Source organism: Myxocyprinus asiaticus, chromosome 11 (assembly GCF_019703515.2).
Source record: "Myxocyprinus asiaticus isolate MX2 ecotype Aquarium Trade chromosome 11, UBuf_Myxa_2, whole genome shotgun sequence".
In the NCBI taxonomy this organism is placed as follows: Eukaryota; Metazoa; Chordata; class Actinopteri; order Cypriniformes; family Catostomidae; genus Myxocyprinus; species Myxocyprinus asiaticus.
Window position 1 is genome coordinate 48,984,948 of NC_059354.1, and position 18,831 is coordinate 49,003,778.

The following is an 18,831-nucleotide window of genomic DNA, read 5'->3' on the forward strand; positions in this document are numbered from 1 at the left end:
TCCTTGACACGTCTGTGTGTGGTGGCTCTTGATGCCTTGACCCCAGCCTCAGTCCATTCCTTGTGAAGTTCACCCAAATTCTTGAATCGATTTTGCTTGACAATCCTCATAAGGCTGCGGTTCTCTCAGTTGGTTGTGCATCTTTTTCTTCCACACTTTTTCCTTCCACTCAACTTTCTGTTAACATGCTTGGATACAGCACTCTGTGAACAGCCAGCTTCTTTGCAATGAATGTTTGTGGCTTACCCTCCTTGTAAAGGGTGTCAATGATTGTCTTCTGGACAACTGTCAGATCAGCAGTCTTCCCCATGATTGTGTAGCCTAGTGAACCAAACTGAGAGACCATTTTGAAGGCTCAGGAAATCTTTGCAGGTGTTTTGAGTTGATTAGCTGATTGGCATGTCACCATATTCGAATTTTTTGAGATAGTGAATTGGTGGGTTTTTGTTAAATGTGAGCCAAAATTATCACAATTAAAAGAACCAAAGACTTAAACTACTTCAGTCTGTGTGCATTGAATTTATTTAATACACGAGTTTCACAATTTGAGTTGAATTACTGAAATAAATGAACTTTTCCACGACATTCTAATTTATTGAGATGCACCTGTATGTCACTGTGTATTTGTTATAGTGAATAAAATTGGCAAAACACAGCTTTATTAATAAGAGAGTTGTTTTTTTGTGAGTTAAAGATGGATTGAAGTGAACAGAAAGGTGAGAGAGGCAGTCTTCGCCCCATTATACACTGCAAAAAAATACATTTTTTATTTGTTTTTGTTTTGGCTTGTTTTCCAATATAAATATCTAAAACTCCTTTAAAACAACGTACATTTATGTTATACTGCTATAGCTATACTGCAGAATAATTTTTTTTTATTTTTTTTTTTTTATCTGAGAATGTTGAATATAACATTAAAAATACAAATATTTTAAAATATCTAAAAATCCTTAAAAAAAGATGCATTCACCTGAGAAGCAGCATATAAGATATTTAGACTTGCTTTTAGAGAATAGATCTTGAATATAAGTATATTTTGTCTTTACTGCACTCGCAGAAGTATAACCAAGTGAAAAAATACACTTATATTTAAGATACATTCTCTTAAAGAAAGTCTAAATATCATATATGTTACTTCTCAAGTAAATGTATCTTGTTTTAAGGATTTTTAGACAATTTTAAATGGAAAAGAAAAGACAAAAACACTTGATAATAGGATTTTTTTTTGTAGTGAAATATTTACTGAATTAAACATAATAAAAAGTATTTTTTCCCCTTTAATTCAGTGAATGTCATGTGATTTTGTCCTCTTTATTGTTAGCAAGCACATTTAATACAACCTTTTAAGTCGGGGCACAAGCTGAATAATCGGTTAAGAGCTAATGATTAATGGTTGCAATAATCGCCCGAATAATCGTTCTAATAATCGTTAGATTAATCGATTATCAAAATAATCGTTAGTTGCAGCCCTAACTCTCAATGACATTATTTGTGAAAAGTTTATAAAAAGTACAAAGGATTGTGTGTAATGTAGCGCCACTTCATAGACGTCACTGGATTCTGCAGCGCTGACGCAAGACACGTGAAAACCCCTTAACGTGTATAAATATCTCACTTTTACACATCAAATTTCACGGAAAGGTGAGGAGTTTAGATCCTTGAAATTATTATTTTTATTTTTTATTTATGCATTTATTTATTTTGTGGAATTTGATCATTTTCCACGGCACACCTGACAATCTTTCACGGCACAATGTTTGGGAAGCACTGCATTAGCAGATTGTCAAGAGATGCTTCTCACACACAAGTACTTTCTGTCTGTGACAAATCAGGACACTCGTTTTCTTATGTTAATTCAGCTGTGTCCCTGGAGTAGAACAAAACTCAGATTCAAGAACAATATCCACATTTCAGAAGTGTATGAATAGACAAATTGCCTTTTAAAACTCCAAACGGTTAACTTGCCACTGAAGCTGCCTTCCAACAATGTCTCTCCATTCTAATGAATAGAGCTTATGGTTGAAGACATTGATTTGAATTCACTGCATGCTCCAGTGGTGCTAAAATATCTATCAAATTAACAGCCAAGATTAAGTGCTCTTTAATGGTCAATGGTACATGGTTAGAGATAGAGCCGTTTCAATAGTGATAAGCAGTAGCATTTAAGATATTTCAACTTTTTCAGGAGCAATTTATTTTTATTTCAGGACTTAGTCTATAGTCAGTTTTAAATCCCGACTCTTCAAGAGTATTGTAAACAAACCTGGCACCGGTTTCCCTACCCAAACTACCTTTGTTATGTGCCCGCTGGCCTGTATTTACATTTCAAAGGAAAAGGAATAACGGCGAGTTCGCAGTTATGTTCAAATCATTTCACGCCCAAATGTTTCCAGAGGTGATCACTACTAGATAGTGAGTCGGATGCATCTGGAGTTTATTCGTACTTTTTAATGCAGGAATCTTGGGATGTACAGCACAAATAAGTGTTCTTTTTTCTCTTTATATTTAGCGTATTGTGATTCAAAACATTGAAATGTTGTGATTTTTACTCGCTTGTCACACTGGACTCACACGGCTCCAGCCTCGCCGTAAGCAAAGACCACAATGTACTGTGTGTGTTTGTGGGCTGGTTATGGATTAATGTTGTCAGTTAGGTCATCGTTCAGTTCTTAAGTCAGTGAGGCAAGGTGGAAAGTGTGTGTGTCTGTGTGTCAACTGCAAAATTGCACTCAGTTCTGCAACTATTTCAGTATGCAATGCCCACTTTTCACAATCCATTCAACAACCAATGGATATAATCAAGTCCCCAACCTAAATTTTTTTCTTGTTCGATAAGCTGTTTCAATTGGAAATACGTCATAATACGGAAGAAAAGTAGGTTGCAATTTCCGTTTCATGCCGGCACACACACAAAAACTTTACTTGGTGCAAAATTTTTGGTGTGGTAGAAATCACGCCACAACTACAATATATTTACGGAAATAATTTTCACACAATAAATATTGTAATGGTTTGTTTTGATTATATTATGTTGTATCAAACATTTAATAATGTGCATTTTATACAATTTTTGATTTTTTAGATAGTTTAATATTGAAAGTCTGGCTCGGGGTGAAAGGCTAAAACAGTAAAATCTAAACACACTTGAAAGTACTAAAAATGAATGATGAAAGCCTGGTAAAATATTTTAATGTGAAAACATCTGTTAGTTTCAATGGAAATCAACCCCTGAAGAAAATTTAATTATCTTTATGGATGTTATACGTGGTCATTTGGGAATTAACATACCGGTACACGACTTCCAAGACTGACATAATATGGCAGATAGTAACGCTTTAATGGCAGGCTTGGCAAAGTGTCAGTTTGTTTGTAAAAGACAAATGTCACACCACTCAAGCTCACCTGGGGTCACACAAGAAGTCTGAGCTCTCTCCGTCACCTCGCCATACCAGCCACTCTCTGAAGGATGGGTGGCAAAACATGCGTGTCTTATCCCTCCGTTTGATCAGGAAACACGACAGCATCTCCATTCTCTGCTGGAAGTCCTCCCACGCCAGTTCTCCTCTCACGCTGCCCGCGTTCAGCGCCTGAAACAGCTGCTCGTCTGTGAGGGGGTGAAGAGACGCCAGCGCCACGTTGAGGACAGGCATAGCGCGTTCAAACGCAGAGTTGCTCATAAACTTCATGTTGCACTGAAGCAGGTAGAGTTCCGACAGAGAGACGGGGACCACCTTGTAGCTTGCGCTCTTAATGACCAGATGACCCTTCTCAAAGAGGTCAAGGGTCAATTTTAGGTACAGGTATGACCCCTGGCTTCGGGAGGTCAGATGGGAGCTGACCTTGCCCACGATGATGGGGTCGGCTTTACCGTTAAGGGAAATGTTGTTGAGAATGTTCTGGCTGCTGCTGATGTGGTACTGTATGTAGGCGTTCAGGTCCGTCCCGATCTCTTTGCTGTCTGGGAATTCATCCAGGCTGATCTTGGAGAAGGGCAGCAGACTGGTGATCTCCTGTAAGGAAAACACAGGAATTTCTATGGATTAAAATGAATCCAATGTTAAGTATTTTAAGTTTAAAATAGTATTGCAACTGATTACATGTTTCTAAAACATACTTTTCAAAAATATGTGTGTGCTTATCCAGTAAAATAATGTTTGCCATAGTATAAATTTACAGCATTATCAGGAGTCAGGACCCTTAGCATTATTATACATTATTTTCAGCGTTTTATATATAGTTTAATATAGTACAATCATCTGTAAATAAACGCAGTGCAGATTCATGCTTGAGCTAAAAAGTCTCATCGTATTTCATGCGCTAACATGGTGAGGTAAAACCATCTAAAACCCTTTAAAACCAGCACACTTTGACTTCTGAGACATCTGTTTGATATCCATGAAACTGCACAACTGATTACACTGAAACTGAAATCGTGGTACGATGTTGCACGTTTACTAAACCACAAAGCACAGTTTAATCTCCCTTATTCCATTGTGATCGGTGAATGCACGCGCTCACTTGCTCAGTGAAGTTAAACGGAGACTTGCTAGTGGGTACGACAAACAGTTTTGCAAAATGTAAATACGTGCCTGGTTTTTCATTCATAACATGTATACATTATAAAACACAAAAAATAAAAAATAAAGTTCTGTAAGTTATGCACTGGTGAGAAACAACTCAAACAGCACACTCATTGTCAATGCACCTGAAGCATCAACCCCTCCACATTAAACTGACTGCTTATTATGATCTTCTTTGAAGTGTTAATAAAGTGCTTTCGTGCGTTGGATAACTTGGGTCATGTTTTTTCCACTGTAATTTCTTGTGCATTTTAAATTTGCTTAAAAGTTTATGCGCTAGGCAGAGGTGGATTTTCTAGAGTTTCACATAAGTCAAAATGCACATTAAGGTGACAGAAACTGTTTATTTGCAAAACGATGATGTGTTTTGAAAGGTTTGACCTTAGCACACAATTCTTCAAACATAGCCCTTCAGAAGTAATTAACCCACAGCTGGTCGTTATAGTGGGTCCAGAACAGTTTTGAGCACAGGTGCTCCCAGGTGTACAGAGGTTGGCGGTGTATGGGCGTACCAGCCCTCATTCTGCAGTGTCTCCTGGCAGCATTTAATAAAATGATGGTCATTCAGCTGCTCCATCAGGACAAGGCGGGCTCCCTCAAGATAATGTGCATGACGTAGCGGATGGAAACGCACAATGGTTTGCATTTTCTTTTGTCTAATTTTTAGAATGTTTTAGAAACATTTGGATGATTTTTCATGTTTTCATGATTAGTTGCCTCCGCTTCTGAGACTGTCAATCCGCGCATCTTATCACGTGAATCATTGTGCATGACACCGCGGAGACTCACAGCACGGGAGGCTCATGCTATTCTCCGCGATCCACGCACAAATTACCACGTGCTCCACTGAGAGCGAGATCCACTAATCACAACCATGTGGAGGTTACCCCATGTGACTCTACCCTCCCTAGCAACCGGGCCAATTTGGTTGCTTAGGAGACCTGGCTGGAGTCACTCAGCACACCCTGGATTCAAACTCACGACTCCAGGGGTGATAGTCAACGTCAATACTCGCTGAGCTACCCAGGCCCCACTCAATGTGCTTTTTTTACGGAACCTCACAGCACAATTCAAAATACAACATTGGAGTTATTTTTGTGAAAATAAAGTGCTGCATAACAGAGCATTACGGATGTGAGATAACACAATTAATATTGATTTATTATTATCATTATTATTATTATAGTAGTAGTAGGAGGAGTATTTAAGTGAATATTAAATAACTATACAGTAGTAATATATATCTGTCGTACTTTTTCCCCATTTAAATTGAGCTTATATTTTGGCAGAATTCACAAGCACTCGCGTTTGAAATGTGCAGCACATGCAAACTATATATTTATCTCATTAAATCGCAGCCTTTGCTGTTTAATAATCACACTAGCACATAACGTGATTTTAATTTGTGCACTGAATGTTTACGGAATGACATTCGTATGTCAGATGGTATAGCTTTTTGGTATCTGAGCAATTTTTTTCCGAGCATGCGTACGAGTACTAACGGAATAAGCGTGGTATCGGACCCAAATTCCAACATCGCTATTGGGACATCCCTACTATAAATGTCATTGCATTACATAACAAAACATCAAAGCCAGAAGCATCTATTTTAAAAAGATAGCACGAGCAAAACATTTTAGAGAGAAGATTGTTAACTTACAAGTGATTAAAAAAATTATAAAATGTTTATAGTTAAATGTAGACAACGAGTTTTCCAAAAAGAATGGGGTTTTATATAAACTGATATTTGCTGCATTATGTTTAAGCACCACTTTGGTCGCCTGAAGTGCACACAGATTTGTTGATTAAAATGGGAGTCATCCAATTTGGTTTGAGTTTTGGAAATTATCAGGGACACTATTTTGCTCCCAGGTCACTGATGTTACTGACTTGAGACCAACAGATTTAAGTGGCCCAGAACTGCCTTTTCTTTGCTGTAAAGGTGCGGAATGACTCCAGATTAGGAACCAGCGCTGTGTCTATGGAACAGAAGTATAACCAGGTGGGTTGAGTCCTTAGGGAGCAGAATACACTTCAAATGAAGCATTCAAATGAACACACACAAAAGCTTTGATTTGATCTTCAGACAGCATCTCGTGATCTATGATGACACTGACAAACACTGAAAGCCTTTTTCTCATCACCCACACACAGACAAAGTCATCAGGGGTCACAAGATCAACTGGGACCACCACACAAACACAGAAAACAGGCTCTCTCTCTCGATCTCTCTGTGCTACATGGTGAAATCTCTCCTGGAATACAGCAATGCAGAGGTCTTCTTCAAAGGCTGCTCTGCTCTGGTGCATTACACCGCAGCAAATAAAGAGAAAGCTGCTTTGTAACTGATATTTATGTATACGCTTTAAAATGGTGCTTTTTATTTTTACACTGATAATTTCAGCCCTTATAGCCAGGTAGATTCAAAGTGTTAAATGCAAGAAATAAATTATGGAATAATAAATTTGTGCCACTAGGACTTAGAAAAATGTTTGAATTCCACCCTTCTCCAGCGCAAGTTACTTATTTGATGGATTAAATAAATTAAGAAGAACAAGTAATTTGCACTTGAGAAAGGTGCCGGCACTACCTGACCATTGTTCTTCCTTCCTCTAACAAACATGACCTTTGCTGCATTGCGACTGGTAAAGATTACACACAGGCTCAATTGCTCTTCCGAGTATCCTGGATGTCTTCATCGAATTACCCAAATCTGAATATAAAATCTGAATTGCACTTGTATTGTAAAATTTGTATGGAAAACTGGACAAGATCTGAATTCATGCCACGTACATTTGAATTTCAAGACTGACTGACAGTTCTAGCAACTGGCCCGAAACGTTTTCACAGTGGTCCCGGACCATGGGGCAGTCCTTTTTGTCGAGCCCTGGAAAATGAATGTGATTCTTGTGTGCGTTTAGTGACCAAACTTGATTTGGTAAAAAATGATGGTTCTGGGTTCCCACTCTTTTCAAAGCACAATTTTCCAGGACATTTTATGTGCCCAACAAGTGCAATATTTAAGCATAAATACACGCGTCTATTTTAGGTAGGTTTTACTTTGGCGTTTCTGTGCGTTTTTGACAGTACTTTCTCACCTCCAGATAAGCAGTGTACTCCATGGTCCAGTGTGATTATTAATACCTGTAAAGCTTTAATTTGATTAAATAAATACACAGTCTGTATGTGCTGTGCTCTCTGTCATCTCACACACTCAAGAGCACACGTGATGATCATGATTAGGTGTTTTCAGGGTACGAGCGGCCGGCTTCACACATTCATTTTGAAGCGCGCGTCACTTGCAGATTATATATTTATTTAATTAAATCAGACTTTTGCAGATTAATTATCACACTAGGACATACTGCAATTTTAATTTGATTAATTGTTCATTAAAACATTAATTTTTGTCCAAATATGACATACTCCATTACATTTAGTTTTTTTAGCTAATTATATTTTTATGACTAGCTTTTGCGATTCCGACCACATACTACATGTTGTAATCGTGGTATAAGTAGACTCTGATCATTTAAGTATTAAAAATAAATTTAGATCCCGAGGTGTGAAGGCCGGATCACCATGCAAACAACTGTGTGAATTATTTTTTATTTTAAAAATCTGTGATTTTATAACTCAAATGTTTTTGTGGTTAACACAACAGCAATGTTGGAACGAAAAATCATATTTTGTACTACTGTATATCAATATTTAAACTATTTTCTCGGAGCACAGCAGACATGACAGAAGATGAGCATAGAAAGTATGTGACAGGGATTCGTTCATGACAGTTAACCCAGGGTTCCTACAGCTTAAGGCAAGATTTAAGACTTTTTAAGACTTTTTTAATGCCACTTGGATGAAATTTAAAACCAACTTTACAATAACCAAAATTGAAGAAAAACATCAATTACTCAGGGTTAGGGACAATTTTGACCAAATGTTTACTGTAACATAAAACATGACCTTTTTGGTCCAGTGAAAAAGTTAGAGGATCTACTTCAAATGTTGAAAAAAATAATAATAACACTTTCTAGAGTGAAACACATTGAAAACAATAACATAAAACAACATAATCATTTATTATCAGTAAAAAGGCACAGTTGGCTGAGAACTACAATTCTCGTATTCGTTAAGTGCTTTCATGGCGGTATGCATTTAATGCATATTCAAAATACACAACTGAAAAGCGAATAATAATGTGCACTTAAATCTGAACTGAGAACTGGGAAATACCTGCCGTCTATTGGTGGGTTGACTTGGCAGTTTTGTGTTTCTCACTCTGCATGTGGGATTCCACTGCCTTGATTCCCATCATGCCAAGTCTGAAACACTTCCTGCACAAAATATACCGTGCCTCGTATACATTGCCTGGTACTGGTTTCAGCCATGCTGCAAAATCTTGGTTGAATTGCCAATTTTCATTGAATTTGCACTTCCCCATGTCATCGCTAGCTAGCAGACAGTGCATCTACTCTAAGCATCCTGGCATCACAAAATATGAGTGTTGTTGGTTCCGTTATCCTGATCTGCCTGAAGTTGATGTGAGAGGGACTCTGTAAATTATTTAAAAAAATAGACGTTTCCAATTATTTTGAGATTATAAATTGCAATGCCAGAAAAAATGATTAATAAAATCCTAATTCCCATGTCTTAGCATTTTTAAGACTTTTGAAACATTGATTTAAGGCATTAATACCAATTAAGGCCTTATTTCTAGATTTATGAATTCAATGCCTTTTAAGACTTTCTTTTTTAGTTCTTTTTATTGTATCCCCTTTTCTCCCAATTTGGAATGCTCAATTCACACTACTTAGTAGGTCCTCGTGGTGGTGCGGTTATTCACCTCAATCCGGGTGGAGGAGGACAAGTCTCAGTTGCCTCTGCTTCTGAGACCGTCAATCCGCGCATCTTATCACGTGGCTCATTGTGCATGACACCGCGGAGACTCACAGCACGGGAGGCTCATGCTACTCTCCGCGATCCACGCACAACTTACCACACGCCCCATTGAGAGCGAGAACCACTAATCACGACCACGAGGAGGTTACCCCATGTGACTCTACCCTCCCTAGCAACTGGGCCAATTTGGTTGCTTAGGAGACCTGGCTGGAGTCACTCAGCATGCCCTGGATTTGACCTTGTGACTCCAGCGGTGGTAGTCAGCATCAATACTCAATGAGCTACCCAGGATTTCCAGGACACGTGGGAACCTTTCTACTCCATCATTCATTATTCAACTCAAACAAATTAAATAATAATAATAATAAAAAAAATAATAATAATGATATATAAATATATGTGTCAAACTGAAGTCCTGTCCTGCTCTACTGTTGGGATTATTATACCGGCCGGGCTTTCTGCCTCGTGGATGGGAGTGTGACCGCTTCGCATCTCGGCGCTCATTGGAAGCGCATTTTCGGTGGATTCGGCCCATTGCTCCAGACTCTTCCAGTGATCTCTTTCTCCACCAGCTGCCTTGCTTTGGTCGAGGTGGAGTCAATCTACAAAATCTTCACCCGCTGGGACATGTATCGCAACAGGATAACGACTCTTCGCTGGAGTATAACCAGTCGCCGATCAGTGTTGGTTCTGATTAATGCGAGATCGATGGTTAATAAGACATTTATTCTGAATGACTTTATCATCTGATGTGGCCTGGATTTTCTTTAATTTATAACAGAGTCCTGGTTGAATGTTGGGGATATAAGCCCATTCTCTGAACTTGTACCCCCAGATTATACCTTCTTTAACTCTCCTCGGACTACAGGACGGGGTGGTGGACTGGCATCCATTTTTAGAAGTAACTTTAACTGTAGTATTTTAAAGTCTGTGACTTATGCAAGCTTTGAGCTGCAAGTATTTTTACTGGACTTGGTGAACCCTGTGGTGTGTGGGGTAATTTACTGGCCTCCTAAATTCAACAAGGATTTTATTGGCTTATATGGGGGCTTGTCTCCATCTACGATAGAATACTCCTTGTAGGTGATTTGAGCATTCATGTGTGTTGCTCAACGAATTCCCAGGCTAAAGACTTCTTAAGTCTTACTGACTCTTTTGGCTTCGACCAACTTGTGAATGGTCCTACACACGTTCATGGGCACACTTTGGATCTTATTCTGTCCCTTGGTTTGTCTATCTCTGATTTTGAGATATGTGACATTACTTTTGCTGATCACAAGCCTGTATTGTTTTCTGTTCCTCTCCTGCACCGAATGGTGAAATCCCATATTCCTATTCACTGGTCTCATACAATTACTTCTACTACAAAACAAGACTTCACCGCTGCATACACAGAGGCATTACAATCCTCTCAGTCTGTTTCTCACTTACACTGCAGCGCTGAGGAGCATATTAATGCTTTTAACTTCACCTGCACTAAGATCCTGAACTCTGTTACTTCTTTGAGGGCGAAATATGTTAAACCAAAACCAGATCCTTGGATGAACGATGCCATTCGATCTTTAAGTTGATTTTTAACGAAAACAGAAGGACAAACTTCAGGTGTCATTTGAAATTTTAAGAGACTCATTATCAAAGTGAAAGCAGCAAGGACAAAATACTTTTCTGCTGTTATTGCTAATAACTGTCATAGGCCTGCAGTCCTTTTTACCACTATACATTCTGTCATAAACCTAAAAATGCCTCATGAAATTTCCCCAAAAACACGTGACCATTTCCTCAATTATTTTATTGACAAGATTGCAGATGCCAGATCATGCATTCAGACCCCCGTGTGCAATTCATCGCTTCCACCTATTTGTTCTGCTGCTCTTTGTCAAATTGAACCTATTTCTTTTCTTAGTCTCTCTAAAATTGTTGAACAATTGAACCCCACTACCTCCTCCCATGATGTTATCCCGACACGATTTCTGAAACAAATTATAGACATGGTTGGACCTAGCATACTGTCTATAATAAATGAATGTTTGGTTGCAGGGACTGTACCAAAGTACTTCAAACATGCAGTAGTGCAGCCTCTCCTTAAAAAACCTAACCTTGATACGACCGTTCTCTCCAATTTTAGACATATTTCTAAATGACCTTTTATCTCAAAAATCTTAGCGAAAGCAGTACTTGTCCAGTTACAGTCTTTTTTAGATAACAATAACATTTTTGAAGTATTCCAGTCCGGTTTTAGAACTCAGCATAGCACTGAATCTGCCCTTTCTAAAGTTATTAACAATACTGTTTTGTTGATTCTGGAAATTCTGCGATTTTGGTGCTATTACATCTTAGCCTTTGATACTGTGGATCATGGCATCCTTATCTCACGCCTTGAGCAATATGCAGGCATCCGTGGTAACACTCTTAGCTGGTTTAAATCTTATCTTTCAAACAGAAGCTTTTCAGTTTCTTTTGGTGAATTTTCATCTGTCTCAGCCCCTCTCACCTGTGGCGTTCCTCAGGGCTCTATTCTGGCTCCTGTATTGTTTTCGCTTTATATGCTTCCTTTAGGAAGTGTGCTTAAGAAACATGGGGTATCTTTTCATTGTTATGCAGATGATACACAAATTTACTTACCTTAATAGATCATTATGTTTGGTCCCTCTGATTCTGCTAGCCTGGCCTATGTTTATTTGGGACAGTTGGCTCATTTCCTCAAACCGTTTGTGAGAAACCTAGGCTTTGAATGTGACAGCACCCTGAAGTTCGACAAACAGATCAATTCTGTTGTAAAAACTAGCTTTTTTCAATTGAGACTTTTAACTAAAGTCAAGCCTTGGAAGAGGTCATTCATGCATTTATTTTTGCCCGTCTGGGTTACTGTAATTCCCTTTATATAGGTATTAGCCATGCTTCCCTATCAAGATTACAAATGGTCCAAAATGCAGCAGCAAGAATACTGACAGTGCTTGCAAGCGGGACCATATTACTCCGATTTTACATTCCCTTCACTGGCTCCCTGTACAATACAGAATTGATTATAAATTACTGCTATTTGTTTTTAAATCTCTCAATGGATTAGTGCTCTCATACCTTGCTGATATGCTACATACACATAACCCCCAAAAGATCTCTTAGATCATCAGATCAGAAGCTTTTGACAGTTCCTAGATCTAGACTAAAGACGAGGGGCGACCGCACCTTTGCGGTAGCGGCCCCTAAACTTTGAAACAACTTACCAAATTATATTAGAACTGCCTTAAAAATATCTGATTTTAAAACGAAGCTGAAAAAATATTTGTTTACCCTGGCTTTTAACCAACCTTAGAGGCTGTATTTTTTTGTGTGTTTCTGTATGGGTATGTATAGGTTCTTCTTCGTATGGATTGTACAGCACATTGGTCAACGTCTGTTGTTTTAAACTGTGCTCTATAAATAAAATCTCACTGTGCCAGACTAGTAACAGTACTGCCTCACTTGTAGTAATGGTTTTGGAACAGAAAGCATTAGGAGGCTTTCATAACTACAAACATCACACATACACGCACAACCAATCTGGCGTCTGCCACATATCAAACCGTAGACGATTCTGCTCCATTAGCCTTGAAGTACCTTACAAGCTGTCAAAACTCAGCAAACAGAGAAACACTTTCTCTCCCTTGAATTCTCTCCCATTTCCGTTTCACCTCCCCCTGTCTGGATGACTGTCTAGCTGTCATACCGTCTCATTTGGTGGGTCAGTGTTGCTTATTACAGGTACTACATCCCATGCCCAAAGTGACAACATGAGGTGGAGAGAGTCTGAAATAGTGAATGTGGTGGATGGCGGAAGGGTATTTACTTTTCAATGATGTTAGCCAATCATAACAGTGGGTGTGTCTTAAAGGTGAAGTACACATAAAAACTGAGCATTTCAGACACAGGGCCAAAGACAGGATAGAAAAAGGTCATGAAATACAGGTGTGAACCCCAAGGAAGAAAATAAAATAAAGATTATGCATGTCATGTCCCCTTTAAGCAAATAAATAAATAAATAAATGTTACTGCTTTATTTTGATTTTGCGGTAAAATACGAGGTGAACTTGTTTATTTTAACTTGGATTCTGTTGTTGGGCAATCTTCCCATAGACTTCCATATGATATAAAATCCTTTGCTTTTTAAAACTGAAGAATGAGTCAAAAATATCTGCTGTAGTAATGGACAGCATGTAGACTGATGCGCCGTAAGTTTGAGATCAATACATTTTAGGATCGATGCACGAACAACAATCATTATCATAAGAAAAATGTAGTAAATCTAGAATATCAAGAATCCTCAGGAAATATCTCTGTAGAATTGTTAAGTTAAGCATGTGCAGTGAACAGTGCACATTCATGTCTTACCAAAAGACTCGTTCTCACAGTGACGATCAGTTTGAGCCAGCTGGGGAACTTGGGATTGATCTTGGTAACGAAGGAGGCAATAGTGTCGCCATAGTCTGGTTTATGAAACTCCGCCTCGTTCAGCCCGTCAATCAAGATGATGTAGTCTTCCTCTGGAATCTTCCTCTCTATAAAAAATAAAATAAATACATAAATAAATATATATTATATTCTGATATTCTGAACAGCCCTGGTGAGGGAAAGACAAAACTCCTGCCCTGCACCAACATTAATTAGAAGACTTTTCACATCTACACATCAACACCCTTACTTGCATTTATCACAGTAAACTGTGGAAGTGGTATCCAAGAAAAAACACTGATAGCACATACTCTCCTGTCGTGGGTATGTAAGTATTTTGGATTGAAAGACTTGCTTGACTACTGTAAAGATGACAAACTGTCACTGTAGTGTTTCCTTCATTCCACAAGGCAATAAGCTGTCATCAAACGACTGATGATCACATGTATGTGACTTATATTATTTATTTTTCAGTGTTCGATTGATCGCAGGCCCCTGATTCACATCAAAATCGTATCACGGCAGACTTTGAGGTAACGGCAAACATTAGAGAATCTATTTAAGATTGCATAGTGATGAAACTTGCAATTTACACCCCTAATTTCAAATCAGATGATTGCAACATGCTCTGAAAAAGTTGGGACAGTCGAGCGTGTACCACAGTGTAACATCACCATTTCTTCTAATAACACTTAAGAGTTTGACACTGAAGACACAAATTTAAGGTTAGCAAGCAGGAATTTTCCCCCATTCATCAATTCTGCAGGTCTTCAGCTGCACAATTGTACAGGGTCTTTGTTGCCGTATTTTGCGCTTCATAATGCACCACACATTCTCAATTGCAGACAGGTCAGGACTGCTGGCAGGACAATCTAGCACCCGCACACTGTGCTTACTCAGACATGCACTTGTATTCCAGGCAGTATGTGGTTTGACATTGTCCTGCTGGAAATTGCAGGAACGTCCCTGGAAAAGACGGCGTCTGGATGGCATTATATTTTGTGCCAAAATGTGTACATATCTTTCTGCATTAATGTTACCCTCACAGCTGTGCAAGTTACCCATGCCATAGTCACTGACACACCCCATATCATGACAGACACTGGCTTTTGGACCTGACGCTGATACCAGCTTGGATAGTCCTTTTCCACTTTGGCCCGGAGAACAAGACAGCTGTTTTTTTCTAAAAACTATTTGAAATGTGGACCACAAAACACGATTCCACCGTTCTACTTTCCATTGCAAATGAGACTGAGCCCAGAGAAGTGGGCGGAGCTTCTGGACAGTGATGATGTATGGCTTCTGCTTTTCAATGTAAAGCTTTATCTTGCATCTGTGGATGGAGCAGTGAATGGTGTTGGCTGACAAAGTTTTCCAAAAGTAATTCCGAGCCCATGTCATGATATCCTTTACAGACGAATGCTGGTTTTTAAGACAACGACTTCTTGGGTCTTTATTGCTCAAATTGTGATGTTACACCATTATAAACACTCAACTGTATCGTAGCATGTTGCAATCATCTGAATGAGTGCATATTAAAACAACATTAAAAACATCAACAAAAAAAACAATTAAATTCACAAGGTAAAACAAATAATGTGCTGAGGTAGCGCTTTTAATATAGCACAGGATGAATACAATTTACCAATCATTCCTTTTTGTTTTTATTAGCATTTTATATACTGTCCCAACTTTTTCTGAATTAGAGTTGTTATTAAAGCCAACATGAAATGACAATCTCAACCCATTTTACATAGAAATGTAGGACAGTACTTGATTTTATCCATCAGGAATTGACTGGATCATGAAAATTGGGTGGTATTGTACATATTGTACCAGAAAGGAAGGGGTTGGGATTTGTGACATCAGTGGAAAAGGAAAAGTCATGTCAGATGTGGAGCAACTTTTTATATTTTGATGAAAGAATTAGATGAAGATGATTTATTTTTTAAATAACTTATTTATTAAAAATATTTAAACAGATGATTCACCTTCCCCTCTGCCGTACCTCTCAAATGTCAATATCCACTCTGATAATTCAATATGGCAGTGGCATTTGTCGTCAGTGAAGGACAGGGTTAAAGGGGTTGAAAATTAAGAGAGCTTGATGACATCATCAGGAGAGTAAAGTTGTATTATCAGAGGCAGATCAAGTGATTACATATTGATGAAAGATAACCAAGACAAACATTTTTGTTTCTTTGGAGTAACATGCACATATTTATGATTAATTATTCACCATAAGACCAGGAACGTGCATTAAGAGAGTAAACAGGGTGAATGTTGATCTACTGTTGACTTTATCAGGCTGGTTGTGTTTGTGTACCTTTGCGTAGGTTGGCGAGCGGTTGGAGAATGCCCCGGCGGAAGGCAGCCATGGGGTCTTGCACGCAGGAGCGCAGACTGAGCATACTCTGCAGATGAGGCTCTTTCAGCAGCAACTCACGGTATGCGGTGAGCTGATGCGCTCGGCACAGAAGAGCCGCAATGCTGTGCACAAACTCAGGAACTAGACACGTGTACGTGTTATCAGCCTGACAATAATGATACGCCACCACCTGCAGAAAGAAAGTAAAAGAACTTTAAAAACGTAATATTCATATAATTTAAATTCATAATGATGCAGCACTTTCAGTAGTTTTGCAGTAAAATTTTTCAAACATTTGACGATTTTCTTTTAATATTAAACCATGTAAATCCATTATAGAAATACAAATAATTACATGTTTAACCTCATGAGACCCTGCGTCCACATGCGTGGACATTACATTTTGGCATCGCTATAGGCTATGCTTAATTTAATTTCTTTAAAACCAACTGATCTCAGTTCAGGAGACTCTGGGCTGTCATTAAAGGGTTAAACTTTCAGCACAACGAGTCATGTGACAAAACAACATGGTGCCAATCTCAGATGAATTTGACTTTGGGAGAAACTGCAACAAAACATCTGGTAAGAAACCAGGTAAAGTTTACACATTAAAACCAGTTTGAGTCAAAAGAGTAGAGTCTCTAGTTTCATCCAATATGCAATTTTAAAAATGTAATTGATTTACCACGAAACGGCATGTTGTTAAACACAATGTCCACGTACGTGGACGATAGGACTTCCCAAAAAAATCCTATATTCACTGTGCATTATCACACTGAGAATCAATGTTGCACCCAAATGCTGGAAAATGTTTCTTTTAGAGGATTTATATGGAGTCAGGATGAAAATAAGGTGCATTTCAAACTGTTCTGAGAGCAGTGCAGACAGACAGCACACTGGAGGTTGTTCATTCACTAATTAGGGCGCATCCTATAACTTTTCTGTTCTATGCAGCCAAGTGCATTCACTCCTAACATCTGGTCAAAAGTTAAGTTTCATGCTGCAGATGATGTTTGCACACATGAACATGGTTGGCAGACATGGGACAATGGTTATCAGTACATACACAGATTTAATCATTTTTCATGCATATTTTTTTTAAACATGGTTGGCAGTGATTGGACAATGCTGACCATTACTTTAAATTAGAATTCAACTTTGGTCTATTTTTTTTTTTTTTTTTTTTGCATGTTTCTTAGGGGCTACTTGTTACAAATCAAAAAGGGTTAAAACTATGCTAATCTAAACAAAGAGTAAAATAAACATAACCATTTCAACATTTATTATGTGAAAATGATTTCTATACTTTTTTCAAAAATTGCGACTGTCCCACAGTTTTGTGTCATTTCCACCACACCAAACAATTTTCCCCTAATGAAGTTTATTCAAAAGTTATGTACTTGTGTATTGAATAAACACCCTAAAATTGCTCTGAAATGGATTAAAATGGTGTGTTTTTTTTTTTTTCAATCAAAGGAACCATTATTTCAACCAAACAAACATTGTAGCGAAGTAGATTCTAACTGTTCAAACTCGCAAGAGGTAAAATATATTTAATCTAGGCTAGTTAAAATAATCAAGTCACATTTTTTACAATGTTTCTTATTAAATGAACACAAGGATGAACATTTAATATTACAGCAATATTAATGACAGCAATATTTACCTTCAAAATATTTGAAGTGCAACATGACTTCGAAGAACATTTTTTGTGTGATGATGCTAACAAATCGTGGAATCACAATTAATTGATGAATTGATGAATTGAAATGGATGGTTTGAACCAGTTTACAAAAATGAATCAAAATTTAACACTGTCTGGGCTACTGAAGTTTAAATCAGGTATGCTTTTAAAATGTTTTATTGTTTAAATCGAAATGGTAAAATCACTGTAGCGTGCAACCTCCAGTGGCTTACTGCTTTATTAAAATTCCTCCCTTGAAAAATTTCACATTCCCAAAAAGATGTATCATCCAAGGGAATTCATTAAACCAAATATTTCTCTCTGAAGAAATTAGCAGAGTTCACCACAGTCACTGGAGTGAAACTCGCGGTTTGTTTGGCCACAGCGAAGAAACCTGGCAGTGAATCGTAAGAGAGCAGGGTATCCTGAGGCATTGGTCTCTCTTAATTTGCTGTCATGTATTATTGAAACCTCTGTTTAACAGATGGGCATATTTCCCATTTGGACAGTTGGGGTTAATAGGAATGCCGTGATGCTGACCCTGAGACGAGCTCTGTGAAAAGAGCATCAATCTAAAGCTCCTTGAGGTGCAGGGACCATTAACTCACTCACTTTGAACAAACCGTGCAATAAAGAAACTCCAAAGTGCTTGTTCCAAATCCCACATTTACAGTGGGACCAGTGTAGTGTGATTCCCGAACGAATGACTCTTTTAAGATGATTCTTATAAGTGCATAAAAAAATACAGCATGACCAGTGTAGTTCAGTTCCCGAACGTATGACTCTTATGTGTCGGTTCTTTTGAATCTACAGCACGGAACACATAGCATGTCCAGTGTAGTCCGATTCCCAAACAAATGATTCTTATG

The 18,831-nt window shown here is 38.2% G+C and overlaps 1 protein-coding gene across 1 annotated transcript in view; it reads right to left on the reverse strand.

The window, feature by feature from the left end:
* Window positions 1-18,831, reverse strand: part of LOC127448217 (protein TANC1-like) — a 248,275-nt gene that overhangs the window by 61,571 nt on the left and 167,873 nt on the right. The window contains exons 11-13 of the mRNA XM_051710591.1: window positions 16,237-16,468; window positions 13,851-14,017; window positions 3,403-4,010 (exon numbers count right to left, since the gene is read on the reverse strand). Of these exons, the coding sequence (XP_051566551.1) occupies window positions 3,403-4,010; window positions 13,851-14,017; window positions 16,237-16,468 (1,007 nt within the window). The remainder of the gene's footprint in view (window positions 1-3,402; window positions 4,011-13,850; window positions 14,018-16,236; window positions 16,469-18,831) is intronic.